This window comes from Nuphar pumila, chromosome 12 (genome assembly GCF_984573655.1).
Source record: "Nuphar pumila chromosome 12, dmNupPumi1.hap1.1, whole genome shotgun sequence".
In the NCBI taxonomy this organism is placed as follows: domain Eukaryota; kingdom Viridiplantae; phylum Streptophyta; class Magnoliopsida; order Nymphaeales; family Nymphaeaceae; genus Nuphar; species Nuphar pumila.
This window is the reverse complement of record NC_143260.1, coordinates 29,567,461-29,590,256: the sequence shown is the minus strand read 5'-3', so window position 1 is coordinate 29,590,256 and position 22,796 is coordinate 29,567,461. Positions and strand designations below refer to the sequence as shown.

The following is a 22,796-nucleotide window of genomic DNA, read 5'->3' as shown; positions in this document are numbered from 1 at the left end:
CTATACAAGACAGTGACATGACCAAAATATCCTTGAACAATATTTTGATTTACATAGAGAAATACACACGCACACAAACAAACAAACACATATATATATATACACATTTAGATGTATATATAATATATTTTAAAACTATTAACTCCAAGAATTTAGATATGGATATAACTGGACTCATCCAATCGTCATATCACATGTGCTTGACCAATAACAAGCCCAAGAATTCAGGTATCAACTGACAGCTGCAGCAGCTATCAGCTCCAAGAAACACATTGCGCATTACAAGGAAATGGTTAAGAATCACTTATCACAATTCAGTTCCTTTTATAATAATTTTTAAATCATTGTCTAGGACAAAGAAGAATCCTGATTTAACAGCTAAGATGAATTAAGCCTGTGACCTTCATTACTTCTCATAGTCTGACTAGATAGCTAGTTGCAGCTATTATGTGGTTATCAAAAGGAGGGACTGATTTCCACCATACCTTGTCTCTGAGCTGAAGTTTCCGTTCAGCTCTTTCTGCAGCATTCGCAGCTTCCCTCTCAGCTGCACAAACAAAATAATTTAAAGTCACGTCACTTTCCAACAAGAACTACAAGGATTGAACTAGAAGAAAAATGTTCAGAAAGTAAAACTGAAAAAGATAAAAAACAAAATCATCAGAAAAGAGAGGGCATCATATATATGGAAAAATGACAGCAGAAAACAATAATGACCTTCAGCCAAGTCTATTCATTCAACCAAAGTAAATTGCAGCGCCAAAGATATTCTTCAAATTCAAACTTTCACAACGCAAGGCTGGACCAGGATGAAACTATACCTTTCAAGTCAGGTTTTCTTTCTACTTTTGTCTTGTTCAATCTATTCACAATCTCATTCATGCGCTTTTCTACTTTAACAGTACGGACCTATACAAAAGCACCAAATCCAGTTAGAATCTTAATGGAGTAGAGAACTTTTCTCAATGCTACTTTATTCAAAATCATAGAGGTATAGACATCAAGAATACTTCATACTCAAATATCAGGCCAGCAGTCTCAGCACAGTTATTCCCGTCTTACTAACAACAGATACACAAGGCTAACCAGGTGTTCAATGTGAAAAGAGTATATGAAGATAGCAAAAGTTAAAAAAAAACAGATAGATGATAAGGGCTGGATTGCATAAATATCTAGAGACAATTGAGAATGTAACAATACCTCTTGGCTTTATGATGAATGGCACACTGAATTAGAGTAATAGAGCAACATCATAATATTTTTTGCCATAATGTTAAACGTGTGAAGCTTTAGAAAGAAACCAAAATAGACATGCATTGGTACATCGAAATAAAGAGAAAGAAAAAAATAAATATATGAAAGACTGCAGTGAGAATCATAGTTTAGCTTTAAACAAGAAAGAAATGAGAAATAAAACTCAAGGTTGACTATGTAGAACCATTCGTGGTGATGATGATGACTGGAGTAACTCGTGCAATGAATGTGTTATGTTGCAAGATAATAATGTGGGATAGACACTTAAGAGCAGTGTTGTTAAAGTGTGCCCTGAGGCGCAAAAAAGCACGCCTCGCCACAAGGGGAGGGCCCTTTGGCCTTGAGGCGCACATAAAAAGCGCAAACTGTATGAGGTGCACGCCTCATACGCTAAGAGGCGCACCTCACACGCCTTATGGCGAGGCATGCCTCAACCTGAGGACTGCACCTCATTTTGCTTGGGTCAAATGTGGTCAAAGCCCCCATTTGACCCAAAAAGGGCCTCTCTCTCTCTCTCTCTCTCTCTCTCTCTCTCTCTCTCTCTCTCTCTCTCTCTCTCTCTCTCTCTCTCTCTCTCTCTCTCTCTGAGTGCACACACACGCAACTCAAACACATGTTTTATCCTTCTTGTTAGTTAACCGACATTATTGTTGTTTATCAAGTTGAAAATTAACACTTTTTTACAACTAACCTTTCTAAAAATTAACACTGTTTTGAAAATTAACATTGCTCTGTCCCTCTGAACTTTTTTTCCCACTCAAGGGATGAACCATGTAACCAGCTAACCTTTCTAAAAATTATTTGTATGCGGTAATTTTGTTGTTCAAATACTTGTCATACTATTCATATCGATTGCATTTCAAGTTTGTTTTGTTCTATATGTTTTCTTGTGGAAGTTGCTTAAATGTTTCTATTTCATCTCTTTAAGTAACAATCTCAAATTCATTTGATATGCATATCAGATACTCTTTAATGAAATCTGAGATGGCAAACTTTACATTTACTTTTCATTTAATGTTTTCTTGTGGCTTACTTTTTATTTCTTGGATACTTACATCATAGTTGGCAAACCCGGCAAGTCGACTCGGGAATCACCCGAGTCAACCCATATCGGACCTCAACTAGGTCACTGATTTAGGACCACCGATCCACATGCAAATTATGTATTTTTTGTCATGCATTTTGTGATTTTAATGCATAATGCTTGTTAAAAGTAATATTCATAAATCTGGGGGTGGTCATACGTAATTTAGCATAATTACGTATGCCTACTTGTAATCTCGTTCCACCTAATCACCTATTTAAATAGGTGATTAGGGTTAATGATAAATCAAACTCTCTCACTCTCTTTCTTCCTCTCTCTCTCTCTCGGTTATCTCTCGTCTCTCTAAGATCGATCAACGACTGATAATGTCAACATGGTATCAGAGCAGGTCTCCCTTCTGGGACGACGCTACTGCTGATCGTGATGAAGAGGTTGTTGCTGATCGTGATGAAGAGGCCGCTGCTGATCGTGATGCGTGAAGAAGTGTTTGACATCGTGGATCGTGATCTGCTTGTGGTCATGTCTGATCATCTATGTCACATGGGTGCGGGTGCGGGGATGCGGCACTTCCAAAAAAAACTGGGTGCGGGGGTGCGGCAAAAATATAAATATAAATATAAATATAAATATATATATAAAGTCCAAAAGTTAGACATAAATGACCCTGGGTGTGTTGACTGCACCCAGGGTCAAGTTGACCGCATCGGGTGCGGATGCGACACCTAGTTGGAGAATCCCTGTGACATATATTAAAAAAAAATCTTGGCAAAAAAATTTTTTTAAGTCCGAAAAATTGGACCAAAATGACCCTGGGTGCGTTGACCGCACCCGCATCGCGTCGCGTTGACGCGGGTGCGGCACCCTGCTAGCCGAATCCCTGTGACATAGCTGATCATCGTGACACAGAAGGAGAAACACATTAATCTAAAGAAAACAAATAGGTCATGATTCAGATCTGATAGGTGTCATCTTGGGTTAAAGAGTTTAATGGAGGTTGTTAAACTCTATTGCAGTCAGTGATCAGACTTGAAATAGTGATCTAAAAAAACAGATCGCTATCGTATGAATGTGATTAGATCGTCATCGTGGAGATAAAATGGTAGGTGGTTCAGTCTTAAAGTTGGTAGTCGTTGCTTAAAAAAGAGGTTTATTCATTCTGTGGTCGTGGTGATGATCTTATCGCTATTCAGATCTGGAAGCAAACTCCGCAGGAGCCCCGTGTTGCGCAAAAATAGCTGGGGTGTTAAAATATTTTTTTTTGTCATGTCTAGTTGTTGTCCTTGTTGAACATTTTTTATGGCTGAGTCACGTGCTCAAAATAACGACCAAAAAGCAGAGGTCATTGGTGAATATAAGGCCTTTGCGAATCCATTTTCGTATGGATCTTCGGTTAAGCTAGATGATACTAATTATGCAAGTTGGTCTCGCACCTTCACGATGTCTGTTTCTGGCCATCGAAAAAAACACATCCTATTGGAATTGGAGCCCACTGAAAGAACTGGAAAATATGTCACCTGGGACGAAGACAATGTCATTGTGATGTCATGGATAATGAACAGTATACAACCTCATATAGTTGATGGTCTAATTTATTATACCTCAACTAAACAAACGTGGGAAAATCTCTGTGACACATATTCTCATGAAACCAATGTGAGTCATATTCTACAAGTTGAGCATGAGATTTACCGGTTGCAGTAAGGAGAAAAGACTTTAGCCCAATACCATGCCTCTGTTAAGTCTGCTTTTGAGAAGCTAAATGCACACAGACCTTTATGCTGCACCAAACAGAAGACCCATCAGGAGCAGACTATGGTTGCCTGGTTCCTTACAGGGCTATCATCTGATTTTTCAGTTGTCAAAGTTCAAATGCTAACAAGTTTGAATGTTCCTACTCTTGCAGAAGCATATAATCGTCTGAGTAGGCTTGCCATCACTTTTCCTCAAACTCAATCTGAATCACAGGCATAAGCTCTAGCAATCACCTCAGATCGTGGAAGAGGTACTCTTTTGAATTTTCGAGGAAGAGGTCGTGGTCACAGTATAGGAGGAAGAGGAAGGCTTCAATGTACATATTGCGGTAAACTTGGACATCTTGAAGATAAGTGTTGGGATAAGACGGGTTGACCTCCTATCCCATCACCTAAACCGAATGTATCCAAGGCTCAAGTTGCTAAACTCGAGGCAGAGACTATACCTACCTCTTCCAGTGATTCAGTTATCCTCAGTCGTGCAGAGTACGATGAATTGGTGTCTCACCAGCTTCCTAGTTCGAGTGATTCTATGCTCGTTGCTGATGTTGCATGTTCTACAGGTGATAGCCTAAGTTATCAAGGTAGTAGATGGATTATTGACTCAGGTGCATCTAGACACATGTGTGGGACTCCACATAATTTTTCAAAGTTAAGTTCTATTGCTGAACCTCGCAATGTTATACTTGCTGATGGGAGGTCTTCTCCTGTTGTAGGCCAAGGAAACATTTTTATATCCCCCACACTTCAATTGACTAATGTCCTTCATGCTCTTTCATTTCCTCATAATTTGTTGTCTGTTAGTCGCATTGCTAAGGAGAATAACTGTAGGGTGATATTTGATCATGTGTGTTGTATTTTCAAGACTTGCTGACGGGAAAGAGGATTGGTGGAAGTCATGAGGAGGGTGGTGTCTATTATCTTCATCAGCCGGTTGGATCCATGAATTTTGTGCCTGAACCATCTTCCAGTACCTATCAGTGGCATCTTTGTCTTGATCATGTTCCTTTGCCAAAGCTTCGTAGAATTATTCCTCAGATTTCTCCGTCTGATTCATTTCAGTGTGACGCCTGTCAATTGAGCAAACATCATAGAAGCTCCTTTCCTTCTCGTCAGAGTCCATCGAGTCAAGCAATGTTTGAGATTTTGCATGTTGATGTATGGGGACCTAGTAGAGTACCTAGTCGATCTCAGTGTCGTTCTTACTTAGTTATTGTTGATAATTTTTTCAGATTGTCATGGGTTTTCTTAATAAAAGAAAGGTCGGAGGTTGCCTCCATTCTTATGTCTTTTGTCATTGAAATACAGACTCAGTTTCATTCTCTTGTCAAGATTATCTGCACTGATAATGCTCTCGAGGTCAAGTCCAATGAATTGTTACAATTTTATCGAAACTGTGGCATCCGTCCTCAAACTATTTGTGCCCATGAATCTCAGCAAAATGGCGTTGTTGAGAGAAAACATAGGCATCTTTTAGATGTAGCTCGCACTCTTATGTTGCAATCAAATATGCCACCCTCATACTGGGGAAATGTTATTCTCACTACTTGTTATCTCATTAATCGTATGTTGTCTTTATCCTTGGAAGAACAAATCCCTTTTCAAATTCTCTATCCTAATGCTTCACTGTTCCCAATTTCTCCCAAAGTATTTGGATGTGTTTTCTTTGTTCATAAACTTGGACCTAACTGTGATAAATTATCTGCCCAAGCCATCAAGTGTGTCTTCCTTGGATATCCAAAAATCAAAAAGGCTATCGGTGTTATGATCTCATCTCCCATCGAGAGTATATTAGTGCGGATGTATCTTTCCTTGAATCTGTTTCTTTTTTTTCTACCATTGCATCCAGACTACATGTTGAACATGGTGATACCCTGCCTCTTCCCATTCCTCCTTTTCCCTTGGAGTCATTTTCTCAGTCTATCTCTCATTCTCAGACTATCTCTCAGTCTCCCACGATTGCTCGGTATCATGATCCTCCTTTGGTGTACACTCGCACATCATCATCTGAATCAGCACCTACATCTCCACCTTCTTCAGAAGTAAGTTCTCCTGAAAATATTGAGATGTCTAATGTTGATGATGATAGATGTATCGCTTTCAGGAAAGGTAAAAGACAATGCACATTACATCCTATTTCCAAGTTTGTTACTGAGGCACGGCTTGGGGTTCACATGAAGAATTTTATCTCTGTTTTATCTACCACTTTTGTCCCACTTAATCATCATCAAGCGTTATTAGATCCTAAGTGGAAGCAAGCGATGCAGGCTGAGATGGATGCCTTGCTCTCATGCGACACATGGGATTTGGTTGTTCCTCCCACTGATGCAGATATCGTTGGATGTAAGTGGGTCTACACCATTAAGTATAACTCGGATGGCTCAATCGAAAGGTACAAGGCCCGGTTGGTCGCTAAAGGGTATACTCAAACATATGGAGCTGACTTCTTTGAGACTTTTTCTCCAGTAGCCCGTCTTGGGACTATTCGATTGGTCATATCTGTAGTTGTTCATTATTGATGGAGTTTATGTCAGTTAGATGTGAAAAACGCCTTCTTATATGGGGATCTGTCTGAGACTGTGTACATGCAGCAACCTCCCGGGTTTGAGGTTTAGGGGAAGTGTAGCAAGGTGTGCAAACTAAAGAAGGCTATATATGGTCTTAAACAAAGTCTTCGTGCATGGTTTCAGAAGTTATTTGAAATTATGTCTGCATTTGGCTTCAACAGATCATCTTTAGATCACTCCTTGTTTATCAAGAAAACCTCCGCTGGTATTGTGGTTATGGTTGTATATGTAGATGATATTATTCTTAAAGGGAATAGTGCAAAGGACATCTCAGACACAAAGATTCATCTTCAGAAGCACTTTGTCACAAAAGATCTCGGTTCTCTTAGATATTTCTTGGGCATAGAGGTGGCCAGAAACAATGAGGGGTTAGTTCTATCACAAAAGTATGTACTTGACCTACTGCAGGAAACAGGGATGTTAGGTGCCAAACCAACCAATATACCAATGAATCATAAACTGCATATGTATAATGAAAAAGCAGAACCTATTGACAGCAAAAGTTTTAGATCCTTGGTTGGTAAGCTTTTATATGTCACTGTAACAAGGCCATATATCTCCTTAGCTGTGAGCAAGATCAGCCAATTCATGGACAAACCTACTCGAGTGCATTGGTAGGCAGCTATGATGATTCTCAGGTATTTGAAATCCTCTCCTGGAAAGGGATTGCTATATAAACAAAGCTCCAACCTTAATATAATTGCGTACTCAGATGCAATCTATGCAGGGGCCATCAATGATAGAAAGTCCACCACAGGGTTCTGTGTGTTTGTCGGAGGAAACTTAATAAATTGGAGAAGTAAAAAACAAACTGTGGTAGCTCGTTCCAGTGTTGAATCGGAATATAGAGCTATGGCTCAAACAACTACTGAAATGATGTGGGTTAGGTCCATTCTAAAAGATCAACAAGTGATGATTCCATCCCCAATATTGATGATGTGTGATAATCGAGCAGCCACCTATATAGCTAACAATCCAGTTTTTCATAAGAGAACGAAACACATTGAAGTTGATGACTTAGTGCAGGCGGGGCATATTTCTACTAGTCATGTAACTTCTGAAGACCAAGTTGCAGACGTCTTTACCAAGCCTCTCGCAAGTGCAGGTTTCTTAAGATGTTGCAGCAAGCTGAGCATGATAGATATATATGCTCCAGCTTGAGGGGGAGTGTTAAAAGTAATATTCATAAATCTGGGGGTGGTCATACGTAATTTAGCATAATTATGTATGCCTATTTGTAATCTCGTTCCACCTAATCACCTATTTAAATAGGTGATTAGGGTTAATGATAAATCAAACTCTCTCCCTCTTTTTTTTTTCTTCTCCTCTCTCTTTCCTCTCTCTCTCTCTCTCACTCGTTGTAACGCCCTAAAATTTCGACTTGTGATTTCGAAAACCTTATCGAAAAACCTTTCAAAGATTTAAAGTTTAATATTTAAAAACAACAGCGGAAGACATTTAGAAAGGGACACAAGTCAACAATCCTGGGTACGTTAGCTGAAAAACCATCATTCACATGTACAACATCTTAAAGAAATTTAAGAAATAAGGCAATCGATTAAAATCTGCAGTTTATTACAAAATGAGCCTTTTATTCCAAAGTTCCATAAATCTAAGAAAAACTCCAAAAAGTCCCAGAGCCAAGCCGCCAGCAAAAAGAAAATGAATCTTGATCCACGTTGCACCACGCCATCGGCCGCCAGTGAAATCCTACTCCTCACCTGCCCATGAAATAGGTCAGTTTCATAACAAACTAGTAGGTGCACGAACAGATAAGTAGAATGAAAATAAAACAGGACATTCATGAGATAAGCAGTTATGATATTTAAGCAATTAAAGTAGTTGTAGTCTATTCTAGCAAATGTAATAAGTGCAAAGAGAAACAGTGTAAGTCTCAGTCATCTATATCTATTCCTGAATATATTCTTTAAGTTCTGATATTAACTGGCCTGTGGGTACGCACAGACGCAAAACGTAGAAACAGCCGAGACCGATCCGGGGGTTTATTATGTCAGGTGTTTTCATTAACCCGAATGGCTGACTGAGTCCGCTCCTAAGGGGACGGTCAGTGACCAAGAGAGTAAATCCCCAAAGGCATTCGTGGCCCATGGATGCATCCAACTTCTGCAGAAGTGCCTGGGAATTACCACCTAGGATAATTTATGGTAATCCCAATTCCCCTAACTCCGATGACTGGGAAAAACCGAGTCTTTTGCTCGTGGGGTGGTTGTTAACAACCTGTCCATCGGAGTCTTTGTACCATCCATCCTCTCCCTTGATGAACCGTGAAGATCGGATGGGTACGACGGGGGTTTCTTAACCGCCGTCCCATCCTACATGCTCTGGTCCATTAGACCCACTCGAGCATCTTGCCTGTGAAGGCGAAATGGTCACCATTTTATGTGATCTCAGCTTTTTGCTAATAGCATTCATCGAGGTTGCCACAACCTCATCATCCCACCATCGTAACCCACATGGGATGTACTTGTCCAAAAGTACGATCGTACCTTCCCAGAGGTACAACTACGATGAGAGGGCAGCATAATGGTTTATGATTCTTTTGGTTCATACATAACATGAATTGCTCTCTGAGCAGAGGGGCCTGGGGAGGCCGGTATCATCTCATGGATATCAATAAGGAATTTCTTAATCACTTTGAGGTACTGAATGACCTCCCGTACTTATTGTATCATACTTTTCTTCAGGTCTAATTACCAAAGTAAATTTGTGGGTTCTTGATAGATAGCCTATCACAAGGTTTTATAAATGTTTGTATTATGCTTGGCATGCTCGAATACTAAGAATCAAGAAGTCACCTCCAAGATTCATCAGGCAATAATCAATAAGGCATTTATAGTAACTTATAACAGTGAGCCAGGCGAACATACAGGAATAAGGTCTTTCTAGCAATGAGTCTACTCGTAGAGCTTCAACAATAAGTATGAAATTTCAAAAGAATACAGATGCAGAAACACAACACAGACAATCACCAGTTAGGGATTTCTACGAGTGAGAATGCATGCCAAATAAACTATTCTATCACAAAATCCTTATAATTTTAATTCATTCTTACAAACCCATCGTGCGACTTTCCCCTACCTCGGGATGTCGTGCAGCTGCGTGCGTCTATGCGTGTAGATGATACGAGGCTCGGGCCGCGGAGCCAGAGCGGAGGGTTTCCGATGCGAGGTCTGCAACAGGGTGAGTATTCAATAATGATAATTTAATTAAATGGTGCGACGGGAGCAAGGGTAGGATTAAGTGACCGGGGATACCGGCCCCTTCCAGACAGAACAATAAAAGGCAGGGCCCTCGGCCCTTGCCTGACGAAATAGGGAATGGCAAGGGCCTAAGCCCCTGACTGACAATAATAGCGAATGGCAAGGGCCTTGGCCCCTGCATGACAAAACGCGAAGGGCAGGGCCCTTGCCCCAGCCAAACAGGTCACGCATGGCAGGGGTCTCGGCCCCTACCCCAAGAATAGGGAAAGGCAGGGCCTCGGCCCCTGCCTGGTACAAACAGAATGGCAAGGGCCCTGGCCCTTGCCTGACAAAAATGAAGAAATGGCAAGGGCCCCAGCCCCTGCCTGTCGAAAATGAGGGATGGCAGGGGCCCCAGCCCCTGCCTGACGAATCAAGAGACGGCAGGGGCCTCGGCCCCTGCCAGAAACACCTACAAATGGCAGGGGCCTCGACCCCTGCCAGTCAAAAATCGCGGAGCCGCAGGGTCAAGAGCAGCAGGGGGGTATTCCCTGCCCTCCCAGAAGCCAGAGGGTGGCAGGGGGGTGAGCCCCTGCCAGCCCAACAAAATAAAGGGCGACAGGGGCATTGCCCCTGCCAGCCTAAACAGGAAGGCGGCAGGGGCACTACCCCTGCGCGCCAGAACACAAGAGGCAGCGGGGCGAGCCCCCGCCTGCCGAAAAAACAAGAAGCGGCAGGGGCATTGCCCCTGCCTAAAGGTGGTCGAAAGGTGGCAGGGGAACTGACCCCTGCCGAAAGAGAGACCGGGGTGGGGGTGACAGGGAGGGAAACCGACCTCCCGTCAGTTTCCCTGTCACCCACAGAGGTGAGGGAGTGTCGCAGGGGCCATTGGTCCCCTGCCGGCACTCCGACGCACCCCAAGAGGGAAGAGGGGACGACAGGGGCCTTGCAGGCCACCTGTCGGCCCTCCGGTGATTACCGGAGAGGCAGGAGGGCACGGCAGGGGCTGTGCGCAGCCTGCTGGCCTCCCGACGAGGTGACAGAGAGGGGGGGTGAGGAAAAGAAGAGGGAGGAGAAGAGAAGAGAACGGCGTACCTAGGAGTGGTGGCCGGCGTCGGCGGCGTGCGCAGCAAGGAGAAGACCGGCGTGGAGGGGGAGGGACGAGGGCTGCGAGAGGGAGGCGAGACTCCCCTCGCCCTAGAACCTCTCTCTTAAAGGCGCAGGGGGGCACCTGAATGGGGAAACCCTCGATGGGTTTCCCTATCCAGCCCGAAAACGCAGGGGGGAGAAGGGGGGTTGCGGCGCCCGACTGCTCGGGTTTTTTTAAAAACCTAAATAAAAAGGGGCCCGGGTCGGGTCCGGACCCGACCCGGCCCGGGTCCAAACAGATTTTTTTTTTTAATTGGGGTTTTACATCCTACCCCTCTTAAAAGAATTGCGTCCGCGAAATATCTATTACCTTGAAGAATCAAAATACAGGTCAGGATATTTTTCATATGTGGCGGTTGGTGCATTCCCAGCAAGGGAACCCGGATCCTGATGGGGGCGACCCTGGTTACGAATCGCCTCAGCTAAGGAGTTGAGGGTATCCATCATGAATCCCCTCTGTTCACGCAACTCATCGGCCATGCTGTGGCTTGAGTTTCCCGCCATCCTTAAAAAGCAACCAAAATTAAAGTCAAAAACACTAAAGACGTACCAGTAGGCATAAGTATAGAAACAAAGGCAATAACATAGATCTTTATTCCGAGAGTCAAATATTTAGAATCTAGCTGTGCTGGTACATAAGCAAAAGTTATATTCCGCAGTTATAAATGAGTTCACAGACTCCAACAAAACTGGGTGCGTGCTACCTCCCCTTAGGGACGACTAGAATACTTCCTAAGATATTCCCTTCTATTGCCTGTGCGCCGGAATCTGCGCTTAGGGGTGAAGGGAAGTGGCTCATCGTAGGAGGGCTCCTGCCCGTAAAGAGGCGTCGCCGGAGTATATTCCGGTGAGCCAAGACTATAATCTGAAGAATCCGTCGCAGGTGTATATGTGGGTGATACACCGCCCACTGGGTCTGCCGGAGGTGGCGGTTGCTCGCCGGCAGTCGAAATTGCGATCTTGTCGTCATGCTCAGCCTTGTGGAAGCAAGCATCCATGGTGTGGCATGTTTCTCTGCAGAAACCACACTCCTCTGCTAACTCAGGGGGAACAAAATCTCCCGATGACTCCTGTGGTGTCTGATGGTGCACCTGAATGTGTGAAGGCGCGAAACCACCTTCTCGAGCATGCACTTCAGCCCACGCTGCTGCCAAGGGTATCTAGTAGGCGATCGGTAGTGCGAAGCCTTGCTCATCCGTAAAAATGGGTAGAGGAGGGCGGTTAGCCCAGCAACCAGCCCCGAACATCTCACGTCCGCCCCTCCCCCTTACGGAACGGCCACGTACACTACGCGTGCTCCTACCGCGAATACCATTAGAACCAGTAACTGGATCCATATATCCAACGGTACTACGAATAAAACAAGAATATAATTTAGTCTAAACATGCTATGAAATATCAAAGATTTACTTACAGCGCGATGGGATGCTCAATAGTCAAGATTCACTTCTTTCTGATCTTACTCTGATACCAAGTTGTAACGCCCGAAAATTTCGACTTGTGATTTCGAAAACATTATCGAAAAACCTTTCAAAGATTTAAAGTTTAATATTTAAAAACAACAGCGGAAGACATTTAGAAAGGGACACAAGTCAACAATCCTGGGTACGTTAGCTGAAAAACCATCATTCACATGTACAACATCTTAAAGAAATTTAAGAAATAAGGCAATCGATTAAAATCTGCAGTTTATTACAAAATGAGCCTTTTATTCCAAAGTTCCATAAATCTAAGAAAAACTCCAAAAAGTCCCAGAGCCAAGCCGCCAGCAAAAAGAAAATGAATCTTGATCCACGTTGCACCACGCCATCGGCCGCCAGTGAAGTCTTACTCCTCACCTGCCCATGAAATGGGTCAGTTTCATAACAAACTAGTAGGTGCACGAACAGATAAGTAGAATGAAAATAAAACAGGACATTCATGAGATCAGCAGTTATGATATTTAAGCAATTAAAGTAGTTGTAGTCTATTCTAGCAAATGTAATAAGTGCAAAGAGAAACAGTGTAAGTCTCAGTCATCTATATCTATTCCTGAATATATTCTTTAAGTTCTGATATTAACTGGCCTGTAGGTACGCACAGACGCGAAACGTAGAAACAGCCGAGACCGATCCGGGGGTTTATTATGTCAGGTGTTTTCATTAACTCGGATGGCTGACTGAGTCCGCTCCTAAGGGGACGGTCAGTGACCAAGAGAGTAAATCCCCAAAGGCATTCGTGGCCCATGGATGCATCCAACTTCTGCAGAAGTGTCTGGGAATTACCACCTAGGATAATTTATGGTAATCCCAATTCCCCTAACTCCGATGACTGGGAAAAACCGAGTCTTTTGCTCGTGGGGTGGTTGTTAACAACCTGTCCATCGGAGTCTTTGTACCATCCATCCTCTCCCTTGATGAACCGTGAAGATCGGATGGGTACGACGGGGGTTTCTTAACCGTCGTCCCATCCTACATGCTCTGGTCCATTAGACCCACTCGAGCATCTTGCCTGTGAAGGCGAAATGGTCACCATTTTATGTGATCTCAGCTTTTTGCTAATAGCATTCATCGAGGTTGTCACAACCTCATCATCCCACCATCGTAACCCACATGGGATGTACTTGTCCAAAAGTACGATCGTACCTTCCCAGAGGTACAACTACGATGAGAGGGCAGCATAATGGTTTATGATTCTTTTGGTTCATACATAACATGAATTGCTCTCTGAGCAGAGGGGCCTGGGGAGGCCGGTATCATCTCATGGATATCAATAAGGAATTTCTTAATCACTTTGAGGTACTGAATGACCTCCCGTACTTATTGTATCATACTTTTCTTCAGGTCTAATTACCAAAGTAAATTTGTGGGTTCTTGATAGATAGCCTATCACAAGGTTTTATAAATGTCTGTATTATGCTTGGCATGCTCGAATACTAAGAATCAAGAAATCACCTCCAAGATTCATAAGGCAATAATCAATAAGGCATTTATAGTAACTTATAACAGTGAGTCAGGCGAACATACAGGAATAAGGTCTTTCTAGCAATGAGTCTACTCGTAGAGCTTCAACAATAAGTATGAAATTTCAAAAGAATACAGATGCAGAAACACAACACAGACAATCACCAGTTAGGGATTTCTACGAGTGAGAATGCATGCCAAATAAACTATTCTATCACAAAATCCTTATAATTTTAATTAATTCTTACAAACCCATCGTGCGACTTTCCCCTACCTCGGGATGTCGTGCAGCTGCGTGCGTCTATGCGTGTAGATGATACGAGGCTCGGGCCGCGGAGCCAGAGCGGAGGGTTTCCGATGCGAGGTCTGCAACAGGGTGAGTATTCAATAATGATAATTTAATTAAATGGTGCGACGAGAGCAAGGGTAGGATTAAGTGACCGGGGATACCGGCCCCTTCCAGACAGAACAATAAAAGGCAGGGCCCTCGGCCCTTGCCTGACGAAATAGGGAATGGCAGGGGCCTAGGCCCCTGACTGACAATAATAGCGAATGGCAAGGGCCTTGGCCCCTGCATGACAAAACGCGAAGGGCAGGGCCCTTGCCCCAGCCAAACAGGTCACGCATGGCAGGGGTCTCGGCCCCTACCCCAAGAATAGGGAAAGGCAGGGCCTCGGCCCCTGCCTGGTACAAACAGAATGGCAAGGGCCCTGGCCCTTGCCTGACAAAAATGAAGAAATGGCAAGGGCCCCAGCCCCTGCCTGTCGAAAATGAGGGATGGCAGGGGCCCCAGCCCCTGCCTGACGAATCAAGAGACGGCAGGGGCCTCGGCCCCTGCCAGAAACACCTACAAATGGCAGGGGCCTCGACCCCTGCCAGTCAAAAATCGCGGAGCCGCAGGGTCAAGAGCGGCAGGGGGGTATTCCCTGCCCTCCCAGAAGCCAGAGGGTGGCAGGGGGGTGAGCCCCTGCCAGCCCAACAAAATAAAGGGCGACAGGGGCATTGCCCCTGCCAGCCTAAACAGGAAGGCGGCAGGGGCACTACCCCTGCGCGCCAGAACACAAGAGGCAGCGGGGCGAGCCCCCGCCTGCCGAAAAAACAAGAAGCGGCAGGGGCATTGCCCCTGCCTAAAGGTGGTCGAAAGGTGGCAGGGGAACTGACCCCTGCCGAAAGAGAGACCGGGGTGGGGGTGACAGGGAGGGAAACCGACCTCCCGTCAGTTTCCCTGTCACCCACAGAGGTGAGGGAGTGTCGCAGGGGCCATTGGTCCCCTGCCGACACTCCGGCGCACCCCAAGAGGGAAGAGGGGACGACAGGGGCCTTGCAGGCCACCTGTCGGCCCTCCGGTGATTACCGGAGAGGCAAGAGGGCACGGCAGGGGCTGTGCGCAGCCTGCTGGCCTCCCGACGAGGTGACAGAGAGGGGGGGTGAGGAAAAGAAGAGGGAGGAGAAGAGAAGAGAACGGCGTACCTGGGAGTGGTGGCCGGCGTCGGCGGCGTGCGCAGCAAGGAGAAGACCGGCGTGGAGGGGGAGGGACGAGGGCTGCGAGAGGGAGGCGAGACTCCCCTCGCCCTAGAACCTCTCTCTTAAAGGCGCAGGGGGGCACCTGAATGGGGAAACCCTCGATGGGTTTCCCTATCCAGCCCGAAAACGCAGGGGGGAGAAGGGGGGTTGCGGCGCCCGACTGCTCGGGTTTTTTTAAAACCCTAAATAAAAAGGGGCCCGGGTCGGGTCCGGACCCGACCCGGCCCGGGTCCAAACAATTTTTTTTTTAATTGGGGTTTTACACTCGTCTCTCTAAGATCGATCAACGACTGATAACGTCAACAATGCTCATAAAAGAATACTTGTTATAAAGAATCATATATTTTTAAATTATAAATATTAACAATTATGTATAATTGAATACTTATATAGCTTAGTCATTGATGTCATGTGCTAAATTTAGTGATTATACAATAAGGATTTTGATTTTTTCATATTTTAACAATAAAAAATGCATAGTCCTAACTCGTCTGAGTTACTGAGTCGACCTGTTGACTCGCGAGTCAAGGGTTGGGCGATCTAAATCCGAGTCACGAGTTTGCCAACTATAACTTACATATATCAATATACACATTAATGTTACTTTTATATGTTAATCTCATATTTGTCGGTATTTATTTGAGATTTTCTATTTCTTATTACTTGTTGTTTCATCAATAAAGCATTTTTTATTTGTATTTTTAGATATTTTTTAAGTTTTAAAAAAATATTTGAGGCTTACGCTTTACGCCTCAAGGCTTATGCCTCGCTTCAGTTTTTGGTGGAGCACTATACTACGCCTCAACACTTTTCACAACATTGCTTAGGAGTAAGAATAGTGGTGCCATTTTCCATCTCTCCTAATTTCTGCTTTGCCTTTTCCAGCCTTTTGTTGTTTAGGAGCTTAGAAACTCCTTGACGTTTTGTGTAATCCCTTTTTCTGATAAACGATTATTCTTCACATTTCAGCAAGTATGAAAAAACATTACTGAAATATACTTCACCCCCCATCCAAAAAAAAACAGAAAGAGTACATGTTGGAAACTTGCCATGATTACAGTTTCACTTTACCCCTCAGAATGTATCATGTTTATAGTCAACTGGATACTTCATGTCATTTTGGAAAATTACTTAATGCTGAACCAATATCTTAGGATGATGCTACTGTTGCCAATGAAAAATAAAGGTAGAAGAACTGAGTATGAACAAGCAAGAAGTATCTTATCTAAAAAGATCATAGAAACAATAACTCCGGAAAAAATTGTTCAAAATTTAAGTCCTAATAGGGAGCAACCAAGAAAGAGATTGTGCAATGCAACCAAAGATTGAACCTATAATCCATTGGATCAAGGAGGCCAGATGGCTTGACAGATAAGTTTAAAGTTCTAAACTTACTACATTATATTAATTCCCTTACAGGTCCAGGAAAATATCCATAAGAAAAGACAATGGATAAAGCATATGACTTCACTTCTGACTCATATATAGCAAGAATGATACATAGAGGGCATTATCCATCTATGGTTTTCCAAACTAATATAGCATCTGGTTGAATCAAATTAGCTAGACCTAGTCTGAACAATAGACGAGTTTTTAACATCTGACTCGCTTAGAAAAATCCTGATGTAAAAAAAATCTGAAACATGTAATCCAGTTACCACAGGAAAACTAAAATAGCTTATGCTAGAAACACATGAGTAACTTTGTATTAAATTTGAATAAGGTCACACAGACTCATAGCCTTGCTAAATGGATGTCAACGAATGTGGATGACAAAGTTAATCAGCATGTTGTGATGGAGTAAATGGTAAGCCTTACATCTTATAAATATTCTGACAGCTCAAGCATATTTGACATCAGACCATAATGAGAACAGAAAACTGATTTCGGATGGCTATATGGTTTACTAGCAGTATGAAAAATAAGTGAGCTTATACAAGACAAACAACAAAATCATGAAATGCATTATTGACAACTGGGAATCTAGTTTTAGTGTCTTTGATAACTTCCATGATGCTTTATAGAAGATAATCATGAATGCTTCTCAACCATCAAACTATTTTGAAAGATTGATTACGGGCATGATGGGTGATGGCTATGGAAGGATGAGTCATCCTAGGGTTTTTCCTCCTCTCTTCAGGAGACAGAGGAAGCCGATCTGGTTGGTGATGCCCTGCTAATCAGGGTTGATTCACTAGCTAATCTTCCTTTGACAAAGGATGATCTAGCCCAGGATGATGATGGGATCATGGATGCTGCATCTGATATTGGCCTTACAGTTCACAACCTGCAGGAGTTGATAGCTGCTGCAGACGTTAAGTCTTTTGTTTAATAGATCTTGAGTGCAGGTGGTTGGATGCATACCGATTTCAGATCCTAGAGAAGAACCTCCTCTCCTAGATGGTGATGGTCACATGATCATCAACATTCCTTTGAGTTCTTATGAGAAAAAGAAGGAAAAGTTGATGTACTCCATTGTTTGGTTTGTAAGTGGGATACCAAGGCTATGGAGCAAGTTCTATGTACAGGAGCTTATTAGCAAATGGAATTTTAAGACATCTCAAGTGTTCTCTTTTTTGCCCAAGAGTGAATTTGTCATCATGTTTGCTAATGAAGGCAATCTACAACATATGAAGTCAAAGAGTCTGTGGATGCTAGCTGGCTGAACACTGTTAATTCATGGCTAATTTCTGTTCCTATTTGGGATAGGTTTTACAACCTTCCGCTGCCATATGGTGCAAGGATGTGCTCTGGACCTCTGGTGTATTACTGAAGCTATAAGGCTTAACTGGCTGTGATTGATAACAGATCAGAGCTTGGAGGTAACTGGCAATTTGCCTGTATCCTTTCTGAAGTGCCTACTAATACAAAAGTTCAGGATAACCTTTCAATTTGTATTGGTGAACAATTTTCTGACAACCTTTAGATTGTATTTGATGGGTCAGATAGAAAATGTTCTGTTTGTTGTTCCAGAAATTATAGCATTGAATTAAATCTGGTAAGACTAACAGGAACATGAGTTCTTCAGGTTGGCAGAAGAAGAATAAGGTATCTTATTGGTTGACTCTGAAAAAAAATATATTGAGCAATCTGTTGGAGTTCAAAAAGGACCTGATCGTAGATAAGATGTTGCTGCAAACAGATTTTGTGTTCTGAATTAGGATATGCAGGATTAAGACGTAAATCAGAACCATTCTGATCAGGAAGTTCTTTTTGTTAATAATAATAGTCCTAGATGTAATGTGCTGGGTAATGAGGATGAACATGCTTTTAAAATTAATGCTAATTCTGATATTAATTCTATTGATTAAGTACTGGATTTGAGCAAGTTAGATGCTGATAATTTAGTGTCCCAGTGGAATCGGTGAATGAGATGAATCACATGGATGTGCATTATGTAGGAATATGGTAGGTGAGGGAGAATCCAGCAGAATTGAAGGCCTTATTTGGGATGCCTCACACAAGGTCATTATTGGAAATACTGATTGCTCTGAGGAGGGAGGAGGCTGTTTAGGTGGTTATTGAGGACAAGAGTCTCAGACTCTCAATTGATCTAAAGTTCTTGTTGATGCGGAATTGATGTCTTATTCGGCAGATTTGGGTCTTGAAGAATCTACATCAGGTAAGGACAGTGGAGGTGATTTTAGCAAGAGATTCAAACCTATATGAGATTTCTAAGGAGAAAGATGATGAAGAATTAGGTAAGGACCCTTACCTGTAGTGGATTGAGCAAGAGAAACAGATTCTAGAGATGGGTTTCCTAAAGGATTTGAGACTCCCTCTCCCAGGAAGAGTGGTTGGCCTAAGGGCTCCAAGAATATTGCAGGTGGACCTGGTTCGCATATGGAGCTCAGATCAAGACAAAAAACTCCAGACCCATCATAGAGTCATTTCTTTTGTTTGAGTATGGTGTGCATTTGTTTTTAATTTTTTAGGTTTGGGATGTAATTCTTGGTTATGATTCCTGTTTAGAAGATCGACTGTAATTATTATTCTGGTTAGTGAAATGGAAGGGGGGCTATCTCCCAACATTCCTCATCCCCCCCCCCCAAAAAAAACAATTGAAGCCCAAAAAAAATATTGAAATACTTTATAGAATAAAATACACAAACAGGCAAAAGAGTGGAACTTTTTGTTACGAAAAACAGTATCTCTTTCATTTGATTGCTATTAAAAGTTTCTTTATCTAAGTTCATGGGACCAGGAAAAAAGTATGGATTTGAGCATGTACTAAATCAAAGAGAAACTGCATATGCTGAGATGTGATATTCAATAAATGGATCAATCCATAGAAATGCACAATTCATGTCAGAACTCATTGTGTCATGGTACAACCAATGAACAGTTAAAACTGATGAAATGGAAGCATAAAATCCATTATTCAAAACTAAAGAAAGAAAAAAACAGTATTAACCCCATTGCAAAGTCACGTGTAACTCAAAGTTTTAACTGATGAGTCATTCATGAAGTAAGAATAAGATCGACAGCATATCAACAAACGCTGGTCCCTCTTAGTTCCTACATGGACCTTATTCCAAGTCTGTATTGGGAAACAACTAGGACTACTAGGTCGATTGCTGATCTTAATAATGTAATGCAACTCAAGCAATAAATTAAATGATTTATATAAATTCAGATACTCACAATCTTAGGATTATGAAAACCAACTTGACCAACATCCATGGACGGAGTTTTCTTTAGGTTGTACCAGGGAGTGTATACAACATCAATATTGTTCACCTTGTTGCCTGCCAAGATTGACATGTCAGACAGCCAAAGAACCACAGAACATGCTTTTCATCAATCAAGAAAACCAGGCTACTTAGATGGAATACCATTTGGAAAAGATTTCACAAAAGAACCATATCATGCAGGAAATATGAGAATCTTGCCTTGAATGGAATTTGCCTTAACAAGTTGAGCACAGTCCTCCAGCAACCCTTCACTTATATCATCAATTGTCTGACCTTTATGCAGCCTTAGATAGACATGTGCAGATGACATCTTGTCCACATGGAACCTGCACATGTATCTGCTATTTCTCAAATATCATTCCTTTTGATGCCACAATTAATATGAAAATTTTATTTAATAACAGAATAGTGACCATGAGTAATAACCATAAGCTATGTAAAATCAAGTTTTAACTAGGTTTATGCATAAACTAAAGGCAATTTAGCAGGCTATCACGACCGCATAGATATGATCTGTTAAAATTGGTAAAATCTAGAAACAAGCTGTTTTTCTTGGGAAAAAAGTTGGAGACTTTCAAAGAGTAAACATTTAGAAAAAAACAAAAAAGAAAAAAGATGCAATCCTTGGAAAAAAAATATATCTTGGAGCTTTTCTTGTCAGGATATTTTGGAGAATTTTTAGTTTTTTAGTAGAAAATCCTTTAAAATTAAGATAAATTTGAAGGGGAAGGGGCATACTTAGTGACAGTTCATACAGAAAACGTCAAGGTGAATGGGGCTATGCTTCAAATAAAACTCTTAGCAAGGGTAAATAAACAACCTTGCATCGCCACAAAGTACCAGAACCCATGGTTCAATGGAAGGTATAGGTCAAGAGATAATTTAGGCAACCGTGACTCTTTGTTGCGACGAGCTTTAGGCCGTGACTATAGCAATGACCCATCTGTGGTGAAGCATATTAGTCTTCATATGACCCCTTCAAAGTCTACGGATGACAGCAAGAGAAGGGCATATAACATACCAATCGCCGAAGCGGTTCTGTCTCCCCACCGCGTCTTCCGTTTTGTTATAATTGGCTAAGTATCCAATGATTTTGCATATTGAGAGCCAAGACATCTTGCTATCAGGGAATTTTAAAAAAAAAAACATATCTTGATCTCTCAAGATTCCTCTTTGTGGCCCCCTTCTCTAACAAGGAGTACTCAATATCAGAGACAAAACTAACAACACAATATTTAAAAGAAAAAAGAAAAGAAAACCTTTTTTTGAAGAGCGAATGTTATCCAATTGAAAGAAAAACTCTTTTAACAAAATCGAGAAAGCCTCGACCAACGCAAATCAGATAGCGGCCTAAATTTTCCACCATCTTTTGTTTGGCTTTAGGTGGAAGGAAAATCGAAAAGTCCAATTTGTGCATGTCATATGAGAGAGAGAGGACAGTCAGTCACGCACCAGATGTCTTCGGGGAAGCCGTATTTGATGAGTTCTTCGTTCTCGTATTTGTCGAGGCCCATAAAGATGGTGTAATCTCCAGCCTCCGGCGTCGCCTTGAAGTAGAATACCATGATTTCTTTCCTTTTAGTTCGCCTCCTTCTCTCTCTCCCTTCGGCCTCCTCCAAGGCCCAACCAAAGAGAAGAAAGATGTTCCCTAAAACAGGAAGGAAGAAAAAGGTGGGGCAGTCGGCAGCCACACAGAGAGGTTTTCGGAAACACCGGCCAAGAGACGGGGGGGGGGGGGAGGAACGTTGACAGCGGATTCTGGGATCCACAAACGCCCTCAATAACGCACTTATTATAATACTACTAACAATAAAATAACAATAAAAAAAAAAAAAACTCGCAAAACAAGTTTTTGCGTTTTTTACACCTTTACTTCCCCGGTTGGTGCATCCTTAGTCGGCTTAGGGTGTAGAGTTTTTGATGCTCCAAGTTGGCAGCTCATGACTGGATACCTGCCCTGATTGGATACAATATGACTGGGGTTCGGCCTTTGATTCAACTTGTCCCCGTAATTAATTGATTTGAACATTGTCTGGTTGGACCCAGTCGTGGATCTAGAGCTGGATCCAACTCTACCGAAAAGCAAGAAGAAGAAGAAAAGGAACAAGAGTGATTGGACACAATGGATATAGAGAAAGGGTTTCAATGAGATCGGTAGTTGCATTTTAGATTTGGATTCTTTTAATTTGTTTGGATATTCATATTCTATTCAAGATTAGATGTAGGGCAGAGTTTTTGTTTTTGTTATAAATAATTGTTATGGGGCTTTTGACTGGGTGAATGATTGCTATTATTTTCTTGAATTTTTTTATTAACTCTTCATTGTTTTCATTGCTTCTACTTCTATAGCGTAAATCTGTAGGAGTAGCTGATAACGTAGAGTTTTCTCGTGAATCAAAGATTTGATTTGCCTCAATTATGCTCAGCAAGCTTATCGGCGATGTCTTTTATTTTAGCAGGGTTTGAAGTTTGTAGCCGAATACACTACGACATTGGCTGCTTGGATTCCGTAACCTTTAGTGTCAGTCAGTAAATGATTTGCCTTGTAGTGTCAAATGTGGATCAAGCAACCCAACATGCCATGTATATTGAGGAAAAACTCAAGTCAATGAGTGGTTTACTAGCAATGTCACACAGCTCAAGGACACCTCAACCCGGGGAGCAAGTTCA

The 22,796-nt window shown here is 42.3% G+C and overlaps 1 protein-coding gene across 2 annotated transcripts in view; it reads right to left on the bottom strand.

The window, feature by feature from the left end:
* Positions 1 to 21,889, bottom strand: part of LOC149820471 (uncharacterized) — a 30,345-nt gene extending 8,456 nt beyond the window's left edge. The window contains exons 1-5 of one of the 2 annotated variants that reach the window (XM_089982973.1): positions 21,579 to 21,889; positions 20,325 to 20,452; positions 20,077 to 20,180; positions 822 to 909; positions 486 to 547 (exon numbers count right to left, since the gene is read on the bottom strand). In XM_089982973.1, coding sequence (XP_089839099.1) covers positions 486 to 547; positions 822 to 909; positions 20,077 to 20,180; positions 20,325 to 20,452; positions 21,579 to 21,691 — 495 coding nt within the window. In that variant the 5' untranslated portion in view covers positions 21,692 to 21,889. The remainder of the gene's footprint in view (positions 1 to 485; positions 548 to 821; positions 910 to 20,076; positions 20,181 to 20,324; positions 20,453 to 21,578) is intronic. The other variant, XM_089982974.1, reaches the window with a different exon arrangement.
* Positions 21,890 to 22,796: the final 907 nt, after the last annotated feature.